Source organism: Rhododendron vialii, chromosome 4a (genome assembly GCF_030253575.1).
Source record: "Rhododendron vialii isolate Sample 1 chromosome 4a, ASM3025357v1".
NCBI lineage: Eukaryota > Viridiplantae > Streptophyta > Magnoliopsida > Ericales > Ericaceae > Rhododendron > Rhododendron vialii.
This window is the reverse complement of record NC_080560.1, coordinates 3263470-3285369: the sequence shown is the minus strand read 5'-3', so window position 1 is coordinate 3285369 and position 21900 is coordinate 3263470. Positions and strand designations below refer to the sequence as shown.

At 38.0% G+C, this 21900-nt stretch overlaps 2 protein-coding genes across 3 annotated transcripts; one reads left to right on the top strand and one right to left on the bottom strand.

The window, feature by feature from the left end:
• Positions 1-881: 881 nt before the first annotated feature.
• On the bottom strand, positions 882-21077 carry LOC131323331 (uncharacterized). Of its 2 annotated transcripts, XM_058355067.1 has the most exons (4): positions 21068-21077; positions 9717-9864; positions 4837-5042; positions 882-1484 (listed from the first exon to the last, which is right to left on the bottom strand). In XM_058355067.1, exons 2-4 carry the CDS (start codon positions 9798-9800, stop codon positions 1223-1225), a joined length of 552 nt encoding a protein of 183 aa, XP_058211050.1. In that variant the 5' UTR covers positions 9801-9864; positions 21068-21077; the 3' UTR covers positions 882-1222. The 2 variants fall into 2 exon arrangements, with proteins under 2 accessions (XP_058211050.1, XP_058211049.1); XM_058355066.1 differs by lacking the exon at positions 21068-21077 and having other exon boundaries at positions 9717-9898.
• On the top strand, positions 11611-13163 carry LOC131323332 (uncharacterized). Its single transcript, XM_058355068.1, has 2 exons — positions 11611-11779; positions 12734-13163. The coding sequence occupies exons 1-2, from the start codon at positions 11686-11688 to the stop codon at positions 13027-13029; spliced, it is 390 nt and encodes a 129-aa protein (XP_058211051.1). The 5' UTR covers positions 11611-11685; the 3' UTR covers positions 13030-13163.
• Positions 21078-21900: the final 823 nt, after the last annotated feature.

Below are 21900 nucleotides of genomic sequence, written 5' to 3'. Positions count from 1 at the left end.
AAAAAACTGACTGATAAAACAAATCACACCAAAAAAATCTGTTCAACCTAGGGTGACATAAAAATTGCAGATCAACTGTTCAACTGGCAATGGCGAATTCTCGTCCTCAATAGTCAATCATCTGTTCAACTGGTGTAGGAGGATAATTGGTTGAACAAAAAAGAAAATTAAGGAATACATAAATATAAAAATTCAAGAATGGAAAGACTTGTGGAACGTCCATGCGAAAGGCCAAACTAGATGACAACAATTCGTAGAATCATAAGCATTACACGCTCATGTGAAGAAGAATTTCGATTGTGTGCAGAAAGAGGACGTCAAGGTTCAAAGAAATGGCCAGGAATTGTTTCCGTGGGTGGTGGATTTCAAGACCACGTTGATAGTCTTACATCAAACCCTGCAATCCGCATTGACAAGACTTTCAAAAAATAAGGACTTCAACAAAAGGAAACAAGTTCAGGGGAAGGAGTTGGACGTTAATTTTGACTTAGATGAGTAAGTTTCGGTTCTGGAAATTTCTTGAGTCCTAGGTAAAGTGTTCATGTACAAAGCTGAATGGTCAGGCATGTATTTGTACATGTACGTGGCTCAGTTCTATGTATCCCATTGCCTTGCCTCAACAATCCAATCCCGCGGGCTATGCGGGTTAACAAACAAGGCCATAGTGTCTACAAATAACTCTGTACTCCAATCATAGTAACGCGGATAAATATTGATGTTTATCATAAGGTGCATCGAAAGAGAATGGATAAGCACAGCATTGTCTTCTCCTTCCCCACCTCTCTCCACCGAGTGTTTTGCTGAGTTAACCCTCTAGCTTCTGACGAAATCATGTTAAGAGCCCACAGAAACTTCCAACATGAAAAATTGCAATATGTACCTTTTTCACTTAGAAAACAATGGATACTATCACACCCATAAGTAACTTTTTGTAATTTTATAGTACATTGTGAAGGAAAAGAAAACAATATACCGTAATGGATACAAGTTACAAGAGCTTCACCAGACACGAAAATACGAATGGAGAAGTTTAGAAGAACATTGAAACAGAGTTATGAAACAAAGTACTACAAGACAAGCTGTCTCTAACTAGATTAAACTCCCGAAAGGCAAATCACACCAATACAGGCAGCATGAAGCGATCAAATTTATTGCTGAGAGTTGACACAGTTGCAGATAGCACAATACGATGCTCATTATCGCCATAAACGAGCTTAGTTATTTACTTAATTAGAGCAATACCAGCCTCTCCCTCATATGATTCGGAGATTTCCCTGGCCTCGGAAAAGCACACATAGTAAAGCTCAGAGACAATACAATTCAAGAAAATGAAAGCTGCCCCCGCTGCAAAAACTCCTTTTCTCATGGTCTGGCAGAAGAGAGGGTCTGCAGACCCTGCACTGAAAATCGTTCGGTACTTAGTTTGGTGGGCATTAGTCACTGAAGCCGCCAGCAACCACACCTCTGCCGTGATGGAAAACATCCTGATAGAAATAATGGAGCTGATTTTAAGTTGGTGAGGTATATATCCATATGCAGATGTAAAAACAACCTAGCTGCACCAGGTCGGCTCGCCAAAAGTAAGTTTGAGATCAGTTCATTGTGGAAAGTGAAAACAAACTAAGGCTATCGATATGTGAAACTTAGTTCTTGGCTCGACTGAAGCAATTTGAGATCGGCTCGAATGACTAAAATTGAACAGATCTTTAAGGAAATTAAGTTATTAAGGAAATCTTAGGGGCAAAGCCCTATAGTTGACAAATACTTCGAGAAATATATCAACCACTTCCGATTTTTTCAAGGGGAAATTGTATAAAAGTGGGAAGAGGGGCAAAAAATGCCCAGGTCATGGACTAGTTTTTAGGAATTCAAAAGTCATGGGAAGGAGAAGAGTAATTCCAAATACATGGAATTCAAAACAGAGGTGGACAAAAATACCCCTTCTCCTACACAACGTCGTTCCCCTTCTCTCTATTCGCTCCCCAAAACGTGAAACCCTCCCACCCAAATCACTCTGAAACCCTAACGCTGAAACCCCTCTCTCTCCGTTGCTCACTACCTCCATCTCGTTGCTCCCTCTCTTTCTTGCCAACCGACGACCAGAGAGCAATCATCTTCCTCGATCAGGTTTCGTCAAAATTCAGTGGGTTTGAAGTTGGGGGAATTTCCAGCGCTGATTGAAACCCTCCCACCCAAATCACTCTGAAACCCTAGCGCTGAAACCCCACACTATCTCTCTCTGTGTGTTGCTCTCCCTCCATCTTGTTGCTCCCTCTCTCCTCCTCTCTTTCTTGCCAACCAACAAAATGACGACCCAATATTTGCTACCTTTGTGGTAATAAAATGAAATTACTAGCATGGTAATATAATTTTCCTTTTGTTTATACTTACAACCTTTTTATAAAGACAATGAGTTCCCCCAAGAAAATTCGTTGCTTTGATTGATGACCAAGTTGGGGCAATGAAAGAAATTAATCCATTCCATACACTACTTGATGTCAAGTGTGCACATTTGCATAGAGCCTTTGCTATGCAGTTGGTGCAATGTCTTAATCCTGACACTTGCAGCATTGAATTGAGGAGGGGAGTAGTTTTCCCAATTACTGAAGATGTGGCGAGGGTTTTGGGAATGCCGGTTGGGGACACACCCATGCCCAATGAATGCCTTGAGTCACATAGACAAAATATTGAGGAGGACTTTGAAGGAGGTTTTAAGGGTATTGAAATATCCAGATTGGAAAATGTGATTCGGGAAGGGAAGACTGATGGGAAGTTTCAAAGGGCTTATATACTATTTGCTTTGGGATGCTTGTTGTGCCCCACAACAAAGGAAGTCACTGGGAATAGATTGTTCTCATGGGTGGTTGACGACAACGTTGAAACTTTAAAGACTTATAAGTGGTCTGCCTTTATCTTGGATTGGTTGGTTAATGAGATTCGAAATTACAAGGTTAAAACAAGCAAAGGTCGTGGACGATCTGGGGAAGGAGTTGGTGGTAGTTTGTTCATTTTGATGGTATGTTTACTTAATTTTTCCATCATTGTATTTAACTCTTTTAATAACAATATTATGGTTTATGTAAAAAGTTAAAAATTAAGACTTATGTTTTGTAGGTCATATATTTCGACCTAAATACGATGAATGTTAAAATTGGGAAGGAACATCAGCCTCATGGATGAAGAAATTGATGGATATTCGAATTACCAAAGAGCCGAAAGATAAGCCAGTTGAGGATTCCATTTTTTCTTAGTTTCCTCCCCATAATTTGAGCAATCAGGTGATGGTATTGGCTTAGTTTATATATTTCCTAGATTCATGGGTATTTTATATTGCCTACATTAGTTTCCACATAAGCTCATTTTTTTCTTTATCTTCTACCATTTCAGCTCTGCATTAACATGTATGAAGACTTAATTCGTCAATTTGTTGCTAATGCAAAAAGCTTGCATGAAATGGATGCTGCTATGATTGAGGCGGTTGTTGGAAGCCCTGAATATGGTTCGTTGCCTGGTATGTCACCCTCAATCTCGCCTGAAGATGGTCCATGACAAAAAAATGTACGTCATTCGCACAATCTACTGACTGAAAATTTCGAAGTGCATCAGATTGAGGGGGATGGTCCAAGGCAACAAAATGTTCAAAATGAAGGTCATTCGCCACCATTTACTGAAAATTTCTAAGTGGATCAGATTGAGGAGGACAGGGAGGTGGGGGACAAATCAAAAATCATAGATGATTCGGCGTCCTACAAGCAAAAGCAGGAAGCAATCTCGACTGGTCCGACAAAGCCATTGTATTGAATCTCCTTATGTTGCACAACCCTCCGTTAGGACAACAAAATTAACAGAAGAAGAAAATTCAATCGTCACCTATCTTATTAGGGAAGCGAGAAATGATTTAAGGTATCTTTATCGAGAAATGATTTAGATTTCTGAAACTATGCTATTTCTTTTCCAATTTTGGTATACTAACAAATTATTTTGACACAACGAGCTGTTGATCCATATTGAAGGGGCAAAGTAGCCTCTTACTCGGAAGGAAGTTGCCGAATCGTTTCGATCGAGGGGCCTAGTATGGTATGTTTCATACTTCCATTTATGTCATAACGTTGCCTAACTGTCATACGCAAGACTACATGTAGGTTATGTACACATTTAGAGATTGGCGGATGTTGAAGGAAAGAGCCCGAGCGACTAAGGGTCACCCATCACATTTTCTTTCCAGACTTTGCCGTAACATAGCCACTTTACTTTTCATTCATGATTTATTTGTGTTGTATTGTAAATTTGTTTTTTCCCGTCCAATCTACTTGCAGTTCAAAGTGACGATCACAAATTTAGCAATGTATTGCGACCCTGTTCAAGTTGGTTATGATGTGTTAAAATGCGACATGGTACGTAACTAATCCCAATACATACCGTATCCTATTGTGGATGATATGTGCCCCCTAATTTTGACTTAGTGCTTGCTAGCCTATTATTTTCAACTTTTCTTGGATGTGCTTCAAAGTAAACACTGGTATTGCTAGCCTATTATCTTCTCCTTCCCATGACTTTTGAATTCCTAAAAACTAGTCCATGACCTAGGCATTTTTTGCCCCTCTTCCCATTGGTATGCAATTTCCCCTTTTTTGAACAATCTACATTTATATTTGCAGCCCTAAAGCGTAGAGTTATGCATTATGACTCTATTGCAAGAGTGGATTTTCCACACTAACAGGATAAAATATCAGTATAGTGGTCATTTTGGTCAAGAAATGTGACACCCAACTTTTCCAATTGTAGCTAAGATCAGTTCGCAAGTGTAAACTTGAATGCTTCAATACGGGAACATACCAGCAGGTTATGAAAAGAAGAACTGCACAAGCCCTTGAACCTCCAAGTTTCAAAGCCTTCCCGCAGCAGAAACATTGGCTGGAAACCATAATGAGCAGTTGACTAGCCATGACGAACAACATCGCACCAACACCATACCAAGTAGAAATGCCTGAGTTGTAGACACAGTAGTTGTAATTGAATTCAGAGTCCGGTTTGACTGTGGCCTGTTGTTAAAAATACTGTTAGATCAACAGATAAAATCATTAAAAGAAGTTAAGCACAAATTTCCATTCTACCAAACCAAAAGAATATAAAAAGATCAAAATTTTGCTTCTTTGATCTTGTTTTGCCTTCTGGTTTCTGCATCCTAAGCACCCATTTAGAGAACAAAGATCCAAATCAGTCCTATACCTAAGGAGAATGGAATCCTGAAACTTGGGAGATTGGGTTTGTGGCAACAGAGCTGGGAACTCCTGCCCCCATATTGTCCACAAGCTGTCCTTGGCTGCTTCCATTTAGTGGCCATGGAGGGAAAGAAATTGCAGGTTATTTCAGAAGAAGGAGATCACTGCTGAAACTTTCCTTCTTCGGATTGTGGAGGAAGTTAGAGCTTGTATGTGTTCTTGGAGGAAGGTGAAGAAGTCAGACCTTAGTTGCAAGAAACGCCTAAATTGGAGGCGCTCCCACACGAGAAACACGAATCCCCGCTTCTCAGTCAGAAACCCTTTGAGAAGGGATCACGCTCCTAAGAGCATCTCCAATTCAATACGCTATTTGAAAAAGTATCAAAATACTCTATTTTATTCATAAGATTTTAGAGGAAATCATTATTCCTATTTACTCTAACCACAAACCCTCTATTTTTCACTCTAAAATCATTTTACGAAAAAAAAACCTTTTTTTTATACTCTTATAAGGATATGATTGGTATAAAAATTTAGTAAGAAAAGCTTACAAGGACAAAAACGTCTTTTAAAAAGGTGAACAGTATTATGGAGTTGATCCTCCATATTTTCTCTTACCCTCTAAACATATAGAGGATCAAAATTCAATACTCTCAAATGGAGGAGGATTAAGAGGATGGATTGAAATGTTTTGGTACTCTCAAATAGAGATATAGAGTATGGATAGAAAATGCTCTAAGAGCATCTCCAATCCACCTCTATTTCTCCAAAATAGAGGATGGATGTGACACATTGAGGGGATATTTTATAATTTATTCTCTTTTTTCTTCACTTTTGTAGTTTTTGGGAGAATTTTTGAGGGACCCACCGTCCTTTTTAAAGTTTGGTCCTCCAAAAGTAAATTTGGTCTTCTAAAAATGGAGGATCAAAAGTAAATTTGGAGTACAAAAATTTCTCCAAACTCTAAAAAGGACGATGGGTTCCTCAAAGATTCTTCCAAAAAGTATAAAAAGTGAAAAAAAAATGAAATAAATTACAAAATCTTTCCTCAATGTCCATACTCTATTTTGGAGGAAATGAAGATGGATTGGAGATGCTCTCCGGATATGAAAGCAGGACGAAGATGGAGAGAGAAGATCACAGATCTACCATTACCGTTGCATCATCTTCCCCTGCTTCTTCGATTTTGGAGAGAGAGAGAGAGAGAGAGAGAGGGGAAGACGTGACAGGTTCACTTTACTCCTTTGCTTGTAGACAGTACATCTGTACAGTTGGAAAGTAATAAATTGGTGTATTGTGTACAGCTGTATAGTTGTTGGAAAGTGGGAAAGTAAATTGAAAAGTGGGAAAGTGAATTTGTTTTGGTAGTGAAGTGAAATTATTTTTATGACCGACTTCCCCTCTTTTTTATGATGGGTAGTGAGCAATGAAAAATGAGCCAAAATCAAGTTTTAACCCCAATATTTCAATTTTCTACTATATACTCATGCTTTAATATACTTCCTCCGTCCCACTTTGTTCCGCCTGTTTCTTTTTTGGAACATCCCAAAAATTGTCTATATCTCATAATCTATAATGTTTTTTATGATTTCAAAAATTTTGTTTAATAAAATAAATTGAGATCTATCAAACAAGTTCCATATTGAATATATAAAATATTATAGATTGTGAGATATAGACAATTTTTTAGGACGTCCAAAAAAGGAAACAGACGGAACAAAGTGGGACGGGGGAGTATACTAGTAGTTGCGTGCCTACGGCACTTCTCACCCTGATTGAAATTGAAATTTTTCTTTAAATCTTAATAGTGGCTCAATTGATGGCATTTTTGTAATATATTTGTAAAAATGTAGGTGCTTTCTGGGTGTTCGGACAAATAACCCAAAGTAGCTTATTTTTTGTCCTTATTCAAAATTTTTTCGTATCACTTGGCTTATTGTCATTTTTTTTGAGGATTATTGCATCCTCATGACAAGAGGAATCTAAAAAGTAAAAAAAATTGACCGAAATCCAATTTTTTTTAATAAAGACGAAAAAATTGGCTTATTGATTTTTTTTCGTCTTTATTTAAAAAAATTGGATTTCGGTTAAAAAATTTCACTTTTTAGATTGCTCTTGTCGTGAGGATGTAATAATCCCAAAAAAAATGACAATAAGCCAAGTGATACGAAAAAAAATTGAATAAGGACAAAAAATAAGCCACTTTGGCTTATTTGTCCGAACACCCTAATATAAAAGAGTTGGGAGCACACATCAGCCCTTAGATCAAATGAATCTCAACCGTTCTAACAATTTGTGTTTGTGTGGGGTTCACACCTTTCTGTTTTGTAATAGAGATATATACATATATATATATATTCAAAAAATATATATATAGCCGCTCTCAAACTAAGGAGCTTCTTGGTACCTCCGCTCTCCCGCTCCCGCTTCGTGCAACTAAGAGTCAGACAATAATAGGCTCTTGGCTAGAGATTGGAGGGTGTTCCATTGTATCTTTGGCCCGTTTAGGCCTTGGTTTGTTTGCTTCAAGGGGCATGTCCCTTGCTGTTGTCTTTTTTTTTTTTTTTTATCTTTTTCAGCATGCTTTGTTCCTGTTTTGTTTGGTTTTAAAGGCTTTGCCCTACAATTTGCCTGATGTATTCTAGTTTATTTTCTTAATGATGAAGGGTTCAACAAAGCATTCTTGGCTATATGCAGAAATGTGTAAAAAGCTATCGAGTAGTTGGTGAATTTGGGCGAAACTTTAATCATTCTATAGATCTTGCCAATTGGATAGCTATTAGCCCGGAAGTGCTTTCAGGAGACATCGTTTGTTTGGTAGGGTAGAAATTGGAGATTCCATTCTCATCAAATGACGCATCAATCCCTCATAAAGCAGGTTTCATTTCCGTAATCACTTTGGTTTCCTCGTTCATCCTGGAGTATCTCCACCGCCCTTCTCTGAGGAACAAAGAGACCCCAAGGTGATTTGGGAAATGACCCGGACTGATTTATGTGCACTAATGCGTATCTTGATAAGGAAAGGGAATCCTAAAGAAGGGCTTGCCTATAGTTGGGGAAGTCCTAAGTGCTGTAGAGCCTTGTACCATCAAATATATATATATAGAGTTAGGTTCCGGTGAGGGATTCCTCATTTTATTAAAATGAGGAACTCTCCTTTCCGATTGAATTTCGATGATCCGAGCCCTCAAAGTGATCAGAACGTGATTTTAAGGGTCCCCATGAGAAATCAGCAAAAAAAATGACCGGAAAAGGCTTCATCCGAACAGTTTTCATTGAACGGTTCAAAAAAAACTGCTCGGATGACGCCCTTCCCGGTCATTTTTTTGCTGATTTCTCGCGGGGACCCGTAAAATTACGTTCTGCACACATTGAACGGTTCGGATTTTTAAAATTTGATCGGAAAATGAAAGTTCCTCATTTTAACAAAATGAGGAATTCCTCAATTGAAAATATATATATATATATATATATACACACACATATACATATACATATACACACACACTCTCCTATAAACATAACTCCACCCCCAAAAGTGAAGTTATGCAATCAGAAAAACTTGTGCTCTCTTTCCTAGTTTTTCCCGATTCACGAACTTTGCTTTGTTCTCTTCACAACTTAAAATGCATTTTTTTTAAAAATTTTTCTAGATTCTCCTTACTTCGAACATTTCTCTTTCTATCTCTCTCCATTTATTACACATACTATTTTTCAAAAAAAATTTCAAATCTCAATCCAAACATATTAGGCATCAGTGGGTTCTCCGGCTAATCATTGGCAGGGCAACACCACATAAGCACATGACACAGATATGACACGACACGGATACATAGACACGTGATTTTTTCAATAACTAAAAGTCTAGAACACGAACACGTTGAGAGATGCTAAAAACTAACAACTAAATTGATACTATATATTATACACATATAAAATTCATATATTACATAACGATTTTAACCGCGCCAGATACGTGTCGGAGCATGTCTAAAACATGTCCAATTCTGAAAAAACAAGAAATACTCAGAAAAATATTTTCACATGTCGGAGCTTGTCCTGCGATACGGATACAAAGGCCAGGAGACGTAACCATGCTTTATTAGTGCAACACATACTGGCACTGCCCATGAGTTACGGAAAAAAAAGAAGCTGTTCCTGTCTTGAAAGTAAATTTAGGGTTCTGGCGAACAAGAAATCTCATTTTGGGTGTGAGAAAGCGACCCCGTCCAATTTACCTTGATTCCAAACCAGAAATGATATTGGTACCGACCTCCCGTCCACATTTCAAACCCCGTTCATGGACTGTCATATTCCACATGTTAAGAGAGAACAACTACGTCAGGACCAGGTCAGTGGAATTCAAGTTTAGCTTTTTCCCTAAGGTCCCAGTTGTAATGAAATTCGAATCAATCAACACGATTTTGATTTCAAAAGCCAAACAATCCACGAGAGAGAGAGAGAGAGAGAGAGAGAGAGAGAGAGAGAGCTCACGGTGCTTCTCCGAAGCTCAGCCGCAACAGCCAGGGAAAAAGCAATGACATTGAAGATCACAACCAGCCAGATTCTTGACGCCATGGATTGAATTAAAGCTCTCCCTTCCTTCACACTGATTTAGTATATCTCTTATCCTTTTTTACACACTCTCTCTCTCTCTCTCCAATTTAGGCCGGAGAGTTCGTGAAGCAGATGACCAGAAGTCCCCAAAGGCGAACTGTTGTGTTGACTGACAATAGGCATTGCAACAGCAAAGTCAACCGCCCAATCACTTTTCTCTCTCTCTCTCTCTCTCTCTCTCTCTCTCTCTCTCTCTCCTTCCTTGAAACAGAAAGTCCCCGACCGGGGATTCCCGACGCCTCGCCGGGCCCATTCCGGCCACCGGACGGCTGATCGGAGCCGACCAAAAATTCTAAAAAAAAAAACTGAGTGGGTCTACGCGAGAATCAATGGCATCCGATGTGTGTAAGTGGCCGATCCAAACATTCCATTTTTTTGTATATATTTTTTTAGAATTTTTGGTCGGCTTCGATCAGCCGTCCGGTGGCCGGAATGGGCCCAGCGCGGCGTCGGAAATTCGGTTGGGAATTCCCGGTCGGGAAGTGTAGTCTTGCTCTCCTTGAAAATGCAAGAAGAAAGTAGGAATCCATTCTCTTTTTAACTTTTTGTTTTTTTCGTTTCGTTTTTTTTTTTAAATTTTTGTTAAATTCACGTTATATTTTTTAGATTAATTATCTATATTTACAAGAGGAGTTTAAAAAGTAAAACTTTATTATAAAAACAATTTTTTTTACTATATAAAGACAAAAAAAATACTCCCTCCGTCCCTATTTTATAGTTCAGTATTCCATTTTGGGCTGTCCCTTAATAAGTGTCCATTTTGTAAAATAAGTGGGTAAAAGTTGGTGAATTTTCCATTTTGCCCCTAAAAGTAGATTTCATTTTGAAAAGTTAGTGAGTAAAAGTGTAATGATGATGGGTAAGTAGGGAAAATGGAGGAAAAAGTTGATGTGAAAGGTATAATGATGATGTCTTTTTAATAAGTTGGTGTTACGAAGCAGGACACTTAAAAAGGAACGGAGGAAGTATCAAATAATCGTCTTTTTGGTCTAAAGTATGGTCTTATATGACATTTATTTCAACATCCATCAATATATTTATACTTTTCTAATTTATCTTGTCGAGACGAATGATTAATTTTAAAATTTACGATGAAAAATTATCCAAAAAAAAATGAAAAGTAAAACGGAAAAAGTTTTAGGCAAAAAAGTCAAGAAGAGTGGAGTCTAGTCCTGTAATCTTGAAAGTGTCCAGAGCATTTGCACTTTTAATCATCACTCTCATAGATTTTGATAATTCTAAATGTGTTTTAAGAGAGCATCACGCTTTCGCTCAAGCACACGCACGCGAATAATTATGTGGAGCGCTCGCTCAAAAGGCCGGCCCTTTACTACCACGGTCCATATTATATGGGCTTCGGAGCCCGGTATTCGAACCCGGTATTTAAACTGGCCCATCTTTCAGCCCATTGTCTCTCATGGACCCATTATGCAAACCCATCAAAGCCTACTGTTGGGCCTGAAATTTCCACGTAATAGGACCACAAAAAATTCCAAGAAAGGAGGTGTTGCATTGAACGTGAACATGAGCAATTGTATGCAGAATTCACTGTGCAGTAGAAAACCATGTGACTTAGAGAGAGAGAGAGAGAGAGAGAGAGAGAGAGAGAGAGAGAGAACTTGTTCTTCATGAGCTCTTCTTCTTTCATGTGATTTGATTACCATAATCCCCATACACGGCCTTCTCATATTCTGCCTGTGATTGGTTTCAATATACCCTCCCTTGCCTCAACATGCCTTAACTACTCGTGTATTTAACCATTTCTCCCTCTCCCCTTCCAATGTAATTCAATCACATCTCTCTCTCTCTCTCTCTCTCTCTCTCTCTCTCTCTCTCTCTCTCAGCCATGAAAGGGTTCATCTGTATATTGGTGCTGTTGTCCTTTCTCCTCCTTGTTCCAGACGTCATGCTCGCAAGAAACATAGCACAGTCTCATCCAAGTAATGCCATATGTCTATCTTTTTCTTGAGTTGTATGTACTATGTATGTAGTTCTTTAATTTTGGTTGCATGAATTTTGGCTATGGAATAAATGAGCTGACAGAAATAAAGACCAACTAGATTCAATTAATTTTTTTTTTTTACGGTCAGGGATGTCTAGGTCAGTTTTCGCGCAACTCAACTAATCTCCTTTTCGATCCGGTCAAAGACAGACTATCCACGATTGGACTACGGAATTCACAATAAATTATTTTCTGGTGGTCTGACCCTAAGAATAGAACTTGATCAATTGTGTTGGGAACAAACCCACTAACCAACCAGACTAACCCTTAGAGCTCAACCTAAGTCACATAAAGAGCAGTGTGGGTGCGAGAGCATGAGCGCAGAAGCGTCTTCCAAAAACCTCCAAAACAACTAAAATTCGTGAGTGCGAGGATATCGAACCCGAGTGCAGAGCGATAATCGAGAGAGCGTAGACTATTTTGAAGGATAATATGAGTAGGGCCCAAGTAAGTCCAGCTTAGTTGGCCATCCATGAACACTGTTGACTTAGAGGCCAAAATTAGAAGTCAAAAGATCAAATCTAGTGGAATGCAAGAATTGGTTATAGGATCTCAAGTATATAGTTCTTTTATTATTTGTGCATTTATAAACCCACGTGAAACCATTTCTCTTTGTGTATTGAGCTTGATTTAGTTGTTGCGGCCGGAGTTCACATAATTAATACAATAAACTCTTTTTTCCGTAACTCTTTTAATGTAATTCTCCTGCCTTTTGACATAACAAAATTGAGGCAAAATCGAAGTATATGCATAATGAAACACAAAAGTAGGTTGGAATTTCTCTAATACGAACAAAATTGGGTAAGGGAAACAAAATTTAGCTTTAACTGATTGTGATTGGTAAATTTGACTAGTGCTCTAAATATTGTTGTCTCTATCTATCAATCAACAGGAGTAGGTGATTACGTTGATTTCTCTCCACATACTCTTAGCCCGGTGGGATTGGACACGAGCAATGCGGTTGAACGTGATTTGCACGTGAAGAGGAGACCGATGAGAAAGAGGAGAGGTCATGAGACGGTCCAAATCGCAGGTTCGAGACTACCAGATTGCGCTCACGCCTGTGGTTCGTGCTCCCCTTGTCGACTTGTTATGGTTAGCTTCAAATGCTCGTTGTTAGCCGAGGCCGAGACATGTCCCATGGCCTACAAGTGCATTTGCAATACCAAGTCGTTCCCTGTTCCATGATCATCATCATCATCATCATCATATATCTCTCTCTCTCTCTCTCTCATAGTATTGTCTTCTTCCAATGTCCGTCAAGTCGAAATCTTCTACTATCAAATTCTGTACTGATCAGGAGTTTTAATTATTATTAATAGGTGAAATGTATGACGTATATTTTTTTTCTGATTGGTAAAAGAAAACTTTGTATGTATGGCGTATATACAAAGTTCGTGTGTTGTATGCTACACCCACGAAAAATTTGGTCTACATAAGTTTTTTCTTTCTTTCTTGGGTACATGAATTTTGTATGTATCTATATCATGACATGATTCGACACATTGAAAATGCAGCATTAATTAAAGATTATGGAGTATATCAAAGATGATTAGTGGGATTCTACAATTTTTGACTTGCTCACCTTACAAATGAGATAAAATAAACATCATTAATTGAACTTGGGTCATTAATTAATTATAAATGCATACCGACTGACCAACAAGTTGATATTGTAAGAAACCCAAGACCAAATTGTCCAGTCCACATCAACTTAACTAAGGTTTGTTCAAAGTTGATAGATAAAAAAAAACTACTAATTTTAGGACTATTTACTGCTCATATTCAAACTACTTGCGGTGATTCATGTTAAGGAGAGACCAAGAGACTGATAGACCATTCTTGGGCCCCGTTCGGCTAATGTTCTATTTTTTAAGTACTTATTTTTTACTTTTAAGTACATATTTTTTGTTTTACGAGACAGGTCATTCTGTTATAATACATAACTTTTTTTTGGTAAACTTACAATACATAACTTTTAATTCAAAAAATAAGAACTTATTTGAAAAATAAGTACTTATTTTAGTTAGCGGAACGATGCCTAATTAAGGTTTGTTCAATGTTGATATGATTAAAAAAAAAAAACTAATTTTAGGACTATACTTCATGTTTTCAAACTACATGTGTCGATTTATGTAAGGACAGACCAAGAGGCCGATAGACTTGGACGGCCGCCCTACTCACGCTTCAAATTTTCTTTAGAAATATAGTAACTTTTTTGTCAACAATTTGAAATCACGCAAGTCCCTTTGCCAAGATTTTTTGAGAAAATTAATGTTATTTGTAATAATTGTTTTCTATAATAATATTTTGTCTTTTTAATGGATAGGGACAGGGATAAATAATTTTCATGCATTTATAGCCATAGATTAAGATATATATGCTACGAATTGTATACGTTGATTGAAATTAGTATTTATTTTTTGAATGTATTTTCAACAATTTGTATTGGCAAAATCTGATTTTGGTGATGATCGTTTACACCTTACTGGAGTTGGCCGGCGGAGTCCTTTTGGTTTACTACGTTTCATGTATTCTGCCTTTTGGTAATTTTTGTTGAACGTCATTCCCTCCGTCCCATTCTTTTGTCCATCTTTCTATTTTTTTCATCCCAAAATAAATTTTTTTAATCGGCAAAAGTAACATTCTATTCAATAAAACTTGAAAAAGGTTTTTTCAAGTCGGAAGCAGAAGAGGAAAATCCAACTAAAAGTTAAATGCAAAAAAATCGTAAAACACCCAAAACGCGAATGTAACCCAGCTAACAATACACCCTCACGGCCCAAAACCTCGTTTGTTACGAGGTGGGGTCAACACTCAAACACCATCTTTCAACCAGACAAACTTGGAAAACACTCCTTAATAAATATTTTGCCGATAAAAAAAAGAAAAAATAAACAATACCTCAATAGTCTGCCATCGACTCCTCCGATCGACCTACGTACCTTGCTGGATCCCCACGGTTGTCTTCGATCTCAGAAAAGCTGAGGTCATTCTGAAACCACAACAACGAAGCTGAAGAAAAAGGTACGGTCATTCCGAAACCACTTGTTCACCGTACTATTATGTTCCGATAATTCGCATTCACAGGCGTCGACAGAAGCACAAACGTGAAAGCGACTTTGACACACATCCTAAATTACTAAAATTTGCAAGCATGAGGATTAGAGCTCGAGCGCAGAGTTAAGAATTGGGAGTGGGAACTCATGATATTTTCAAGGGTTATTATGTGACTAAGGGCTTGTTCTTCTAAAAAAGCCATTGGCTTTCCGCCAAAAATAAGCCAAACAAACCCACATAAAAACAAAAATAAGCCAATAAGTCACTTTTTTCGTCTTTATTCAAAAAATATTGGATTTCGATCAAAATTTTATACTTTTTAGATTCCTCTCGTCATGAAGATGCAATAATCCCAAAAAAAATGAGAATAAGGCAAGTGATACGAAAAAAATTTAAATAAGGACAAAAAATAAGCCACTTTGGCTTATTTGTCCGAACACTCCCTAAGGTCATATCTACATGGATGATTACAACAACGCATAGAAAAGCAATTTTCATTTTTTTATCGGCAAAAGCGATTTTCATTGCCACGACATATGGTCATGTTCGTTTTGGGACTCTAGACTCAAATTTTCCTCTTTGCACACGGTACGTAATAAATTTTCACTCTTATTTCTCTATTTCTGTCTCCACTTATTACCCAAAAAAACTAGATTGTAAGGCAAAATCTATGGTTTCAGCAGTCTTTCAATTAAAATAGTTCAAAATTCAAAAATGGATGGATCAGATTCGCACAAATCCCATCTAGCAATTTTTATTGTTCCGAATGCATTGTGGGACACTAGTTTTCTTTATTTATTTTTGCCTGACCATCCAGAGTGTCAGGGTCGCTCACCTGCACCTCGACTATTTTCTCATCCGGTCAGGTTAAAGGCGAGCCATCCACGGTAGAACACTAGTCGGAGTACTAATTAGGTGGAAAATATAAAAATGTAAATTTGTATACGCTTACACATTTCTGTTAAAAATAATTCTTACGTTCTTCGCAAGATACTGAAGAATCGGTATACGCTTACACATTTCTGTTCAATCAAATCCTTAATTTCCCCGCAACATACTACAAAAGAATTAGTACTAATAGTTGATCGAGTACTACAGTTTTCAGAGACAATACAATTCAGCCGCCCCCGGCATCAAATTGGAAAAAGTGGTACGTTGGTCGGCCAATGGAGGAGTTCTCTATCCCTTTATAGTACTGTGCATACAGAGAAGGCGAGACACACGATATGTTTTTTTTTTTTTTGTCAGGTGGGTACCACCCACATGGTACTCTATCGGCGATCATTGTTGTCCAAACATGTTTTGGACGGTCCGAATTTTAAAGTGAAGAAAAAAGGAGAGAGAGTGATGGGGTGAGGAAAAAGAGTAAATAAAAAATACGATTGGCATCACCGAAGGATACGCTCAGGACCAAAAAATTTATCAGAAATGCTAGGAATAAAGAAAATTTACCCCGAAACTACCCCGAAAAGATCAACTAGTGGTTGAGATTACTTTGATATGTGTGACACAATCATCAAAGTGATTCTCAACCATCGATTGCTGTTTTCGGAGTACTTTCAAGGTAAGTTTTTTTGTACCTAGCATTCCCCAAAATTTATCGAGACACCTAGAGAATCCGTACTTGAAGGGCCGTTGAAGGGAAATTACGCCATCTGGTCCTGTAGTTTTTTCAACATTTTACTTAGGTCATGGTGCTTCAATTTGACCAACTTTTAGCTTCACACTTCAATTCTTTTTCACCGTGGTTGGACATTGTTACAATTTTTTTTAGGCTTGGCAAAAAGGAATTTACTGTTAATCATTGAAACATTAAAACAATGGATACAACAATTAAACAGACCTAAGATCAGACATTATTACAGAGAAATCGGCATCCCCATTAGGTTGGCACCTGACCCTCGGCAACCATATGTTATCTTAGGCCTAGGAAAAGAATTAGAAAACATAGTTGGTGAGGAGCCAATTGGAAACCGAAGTCAGAACAACAAGCGAAAATGTGGTGTATTTCTACGGCTACAATTACACATGGGAAAAGCTCATGTGGTTTTTAGGGTGGGTAAAATTATTCTTTACACATAGAACAATATTTCAAATGGTCTTTTTCAACAAACCGATATGAGTTTCACCCTAAAATGTGTGGATTTCACTCCATATAATTACTACAGTATCTTCCAAGTTACAGTGCCATATTGAACTCTTGTTAAAACTACAGGGATAGATAACGCAATTTACCCGTCAACCGAACTTCCCAAGGGCGTTATAAAGGCCTGTTCAAAGAGTCAAAGATTTTTGTTGTTTCCTGTGTCTTCTGTCAAATTACACGCTTATCGAATTCACGTTCAACGTTTGTACATTTTCTTTTTTTAGTATAAACTTGAAATTTTCTCTGACTAGAAACGAAAAAAAACAAGACCCCTATTAGGGTTTTGAAAGCCCTATTTAAGGAGCACCTAACCAACGTAACACGCACAAGTACAATCGCCATAATCACGACAGAAAACAGCTTACCACAGAGAGAGAGAGAGAGAGAGAGAGAGAGAGAGAGAGAGATTCCTAGCTAGGGTTTCCGAAAAAATACCAAAAACAGAAACCATGAACCATAGCTCAAGAGCCATGAGCTTGATACAACGCCAGGTTCTCAACCAGCGGAGCCGGCCGATACAAATGCCATGCGACGTCTTCATCAACCACCGGGGCATCGACACAAAGCGGACGGTGGCCTCGTTGCTCTACGACCACCTCTCCCGGCTGAACCTCCGGCCTTTCTTGGACAACAAGAACATGAAACCCGGGGACAAGCTGTTTGAGAAGATCGATGCCGCGGTAAGGGACTGCAAGGTCGGCGTCACGGTGTTTTCGCCCCGTTACTGCGAGTCGCACTTCTGCCTTCACGAGCTGGCTCTTCTTATGGAGTCCAAGAAGAAGATCATTCCGCTCTTTTGCGACATCAAGCCATCAGAGCTGAGGGTTTTGGACACGGGGAGTATTCCAGAGATGAGAGTGAAAAGGTTCAAAGCAGCTCTTGAAGAGGCTAAGTTCACCGTCGGGGTCACGTTTGATTCCGTTAAAGGGTGGGTTAAGTGACTTGAGTCCATCTACTATTCTAACAATACTAACATTCACGGATAAATAAATAAAAACCATTTTTGTAACAACAATAAAATATGAAAACAATGAGCATTTTTGTTGACAAAACCCAATTCTGTGAAGTGTTTTGTAGAATTGGTTCTGACCACAGTAACAAAATTTTCGATAAGTACACTTTTATACAAATGGAAACAAGAACCGCGGCAATCGGATGCCCGAGTGAGAAAATTAATTTGTTTTTGATTAATCAAAGTAAAATTACAATGAGTAAAAGCATAGAAAGTACAAAACATCATAACCAATGAAAAAACGTATCCCGAACGACAATCATTTGTCCCTCCTATTAATTTCATGATTTTTGAAGGACATTGGCATTGAAAGACACTTAGAAACAAGAACCACGACAATCGGATGCCCGGCAGAGTTAGAAAACTAGAAAGGAACAAAGCGATGAAGTAATGCCATTTCTTATTCTAACATTATGGTTTGTGTTTATGTTTTTTTTTTTAGGAACTGGTCGGATGTGGTAACAAGTGTTGCTGACATTGTGATAGATAGCCTGGTAGAAGTCCAGGAGGAAGAGCAACTCCGACGCCGGAGAACCGGAATCTCATTCCCGCACGTCGCTCAGGCTTCGCAAATAACGAGGCAATATTGAGGACGGCGTCGCTTAAAGTACTCGTGGGTCTCCGGCAGCGGTTTTCGCGATCTTTAGCAGTGCTTTTGGCCGCTGCTATATAGTTCGATTTTTCACTACAATTAAGAACTGAAACTTGTAGTTGAGAACTAATTAAGACCATTTATTTTATTTTTTTTCTGGTATATTTTCCATCTCACTAATAAAACTGTAAAAGTACTTAATTTCATTTTTTAGGATAGATGATTTTATTGATTTGCTTTCATTTGTGGAAAAGAAGCACAGGTTATGGGCACAGATCTATGTACTAACGTGAATTGTCACAGACCTCTGTAGAATGTGAAATTAATTTTCTAAATAAGAAATCAGTTAATTAGCTTCCACTTTGTCTATGATGATCATTTCACTTTCTTCTTTTTTTCTTGAGAATGAATTCATTTGGTATTTGTCCAAAACAAAGAGAGTTAGTTCGGATTCTTCGTTAACGTGCTCAATTATCCTTATTTGATTCTGCTTTACTTCTTGTTAGATTTTATCTGTCATTGCTCACCTAATCCACCAAGTTTGGTTAATAAAATGCCGATAAAAAAAAAATTGGTTAATATATTCTACAGACTACTCCCCACCTATGACCAGTAAATTTGATGTTGAAACCCTCTAACAACTCATAGTCGAGTTGTTAGTAAAACATTGGTCGAGTTAAGTTTTAGGTAGCATCACCTAATCATTGGTCGAGTTTTCTGCCTGAGTTAATCGCCTCACTTCAACAATCATATATTTACGTGCATTCGGGCTGCACGTGGGGAAGAGTGTTAGATTTTACTATCTCACACCGCTCACTTAAACCACTGAAACTTGATTAATATAATCTAAATGGTACTCTACCTATTACCAATTAGTTTTAGGTTGGAAACCTTCAAAAAAAATTAATTCCCCTAATCCTTGTGTTGGATTTATTGAAGTTTGATTCGGTTTAATTTGTGCATCGCTAACTATTAAAGTCCGACCTGGGGGATATACAGGGATATTACGGTAATCAGTGATGTGATATATTCGGGCAAACTTCACACTCCCTTGTGGTTTGGTCAATGTGCGAATGAATTCATATAAATTCCTTGTTTTTTTTTTTTTTTTTTTGCAAAAGTGATTGGAGATTTTATTCATACGAAATAAGCATACAATCAAAGAGGATTATCAATCCTAAAACAGAGACAATAATCAAGAGGTTTAGATTCACAGGTTTTCACTCCAGAGTCTCACAAACCACTACGGCGATCCCTTGATCATCAGTCAGCATTCCGACAACCAGATGCCAAAAGTAACGAACGAAATCCCAATAAATTTCTTGTGGTTCGTGTCGCAACTATTCGAACACTATACCTACATTCGCATATCATACTTACAGGAAAGACTACAATACACACCTCTTATTAATTGAGTGTGCATCATATGCACCCCGAAAATATTATGATTCATAGAGAAAATGTTATGAATTATATTGTAAAAAAATTACGATTCTAGTATAAAAGTTACGAATCCTAAATATTACGAATTGTGTTGCTAAAAAGTTGTAATTTTTTAGTATAAAAGCTACGAGATGCATCAAAATGTTATGAATCATAATGAAAATATTACGAATCGTATTGTTGAAAGATTATGAGTTCTAGAACAAAATTTACTAAATACACTAAAATGTTATGAATAGACCATAAAATAGATGCATATGGTACACACTTTTTAGGGGTGTGTATTGTAGACTCTTTCCATACTTATGTTAGTGCTCATATACGCATACACGTACAAATACATATACATGAGTGTTTTACACACCCAACAATAGGACTCTCCAAAATACTTCTCCATTGAACCCCAATCTGAAATCAACATAATCTGAAATCCAAAGGGACTCGATGATCAACTTCCTGCAAATCTCAATCTTCTTCAACATGAATGTGTGTGTGTGTGTGTGTGTGTGTGAGAGAGAGAGAGAGAGAGAGAGAGAGAGAGAGAGAGAGAGAGAGTGTCTAGATTTTTACTTTGGTCAATGGTGGCCGGGTTTGCATTGGGGAACGGTTATGGGCCATAAACAACGTACGCACGTGACAGATTTAAATCTAGCAATCAGACCCTACATACATTCATTTCTGTTGATCAGTTTCGGTCTTGGCTTGATTAAGTCGGAGGATTCGTTACTTTGATTTCTCAGAAGCTGTTGGGAAGGATTGCGGAGTTTTACAAGATGGTGAGACCAATGGAATTTAAATTTTATACTTCTGTTGGTCTGTACTGTTGACCACCCTCATATACGTTGTCTTAATTTCTCTTTCTCTGAATTTTTAATTTCGAGGAGTTGGTTTGTGGCAGCCGCTTGGCGGCAGAAGGAGATTTTCTTAGGCAGCGGTGCTAGGGTTCTTTTGGAGCAGGGTGATCCGGCTTGGGTCTCCGTTTCAGTGCGGCGGCTAGGTCTTTGGTTCGAGGCCCTTTTGGTTTTCGGTTGTAGGTGTTGGTGTTCCTAGGGCATGTGGTCTTTCGGTCTTGTTAATTTGTGGGGTTTCGGTCAACATCTTGCCATTCTTTAGATTTGATTCTCGGGTGGCTTTTTGTCGATGTGCTCCGTAATCTTTATATCATTTCCAAAGATTAATAAAATCTTTTTTCTTAAGGAAAAAATATACGTTGTCTTAATTTCACCTCTCCTTTTTGGCACTTGAGTTGATAAACAACGCACGTGCCAAAATATTTGAATCTAGCAATTAGACCCTATATACATTCATCTCCTATGCTTTTTTATTTGTAAAGTTTTAAAGAGCCTAGGAGGGTGTTTTGTTTTTATATGTGCTACAAAATGAAGTTCAGGGGATCCGTCCGCATATCGACCAAACCAAAAAGGATGTATGTGAAATTTGCCTTATGAAATTGTTATACGCAGCAACTGATGTTATTCGTGTAATACATAATGAAAATATTTGCATTGGGGAACGGTTATGGGCTTATTTACTTTTTTGGTCCCCAAAGTATTTTCGTCGTGTCACTTTGGTCCCCAATATTTCAATTATAAACATTGCATTCCCAACGTATCAATTTTGTGTTTAAATGGTCCCTGGAGGTCACGGCGTTCATTTCCTTCGTCAAAATGAAGGGCAAACTTGGTATTTCACCACTCCATAGCTTTATTTTCTTTTTTGGTCTACAAAGTATTTCCGCCGTGCCATTTTGGTCCCCAATGTACCAATTGTAAACTTCGTATTTCCCCAGCTACTGCAACACCCCTT

Bases quoted from the DNA above. Each gene is read 5' to 3' on its own strand.
- LOC131323331 (XM_058355067.1), bottom strand. From the start codon at position 9,800: ATGGCGTCAAGAATCTGGCTGGTTGTGATCTTCAATGTCATTGCTTTT. The intron at 5,043-9,716 runs GTGAGCTCTCTC...TTTTAACAACAG, and splicing joins CTGAGCTTCGGAGAAGCACC to GCCACAGTCAAACCGGACTC. The intron at 1,485-4,836 runs GTATGTTCCCGT...TATTTCTATCAG, and splicing joins CTTCTTTTCATAACCTGCTG to GATGTTTTCCATCACGGCAG.
- LOC131323332 (XM_058355068.1), top strand. From the start codon at position 11,686: ATGAAAGGGTTCATCTGTATATTGGTGCTGTTGTCCTTTCTCCTCCTT. The intron at 11,780-12,733 runs GTAATGCCATAT...ATCAATCAACAG, and splicing joins CATAGCACAGTCTCATCCAA to GAGTAGGTGATTACGTTGAT.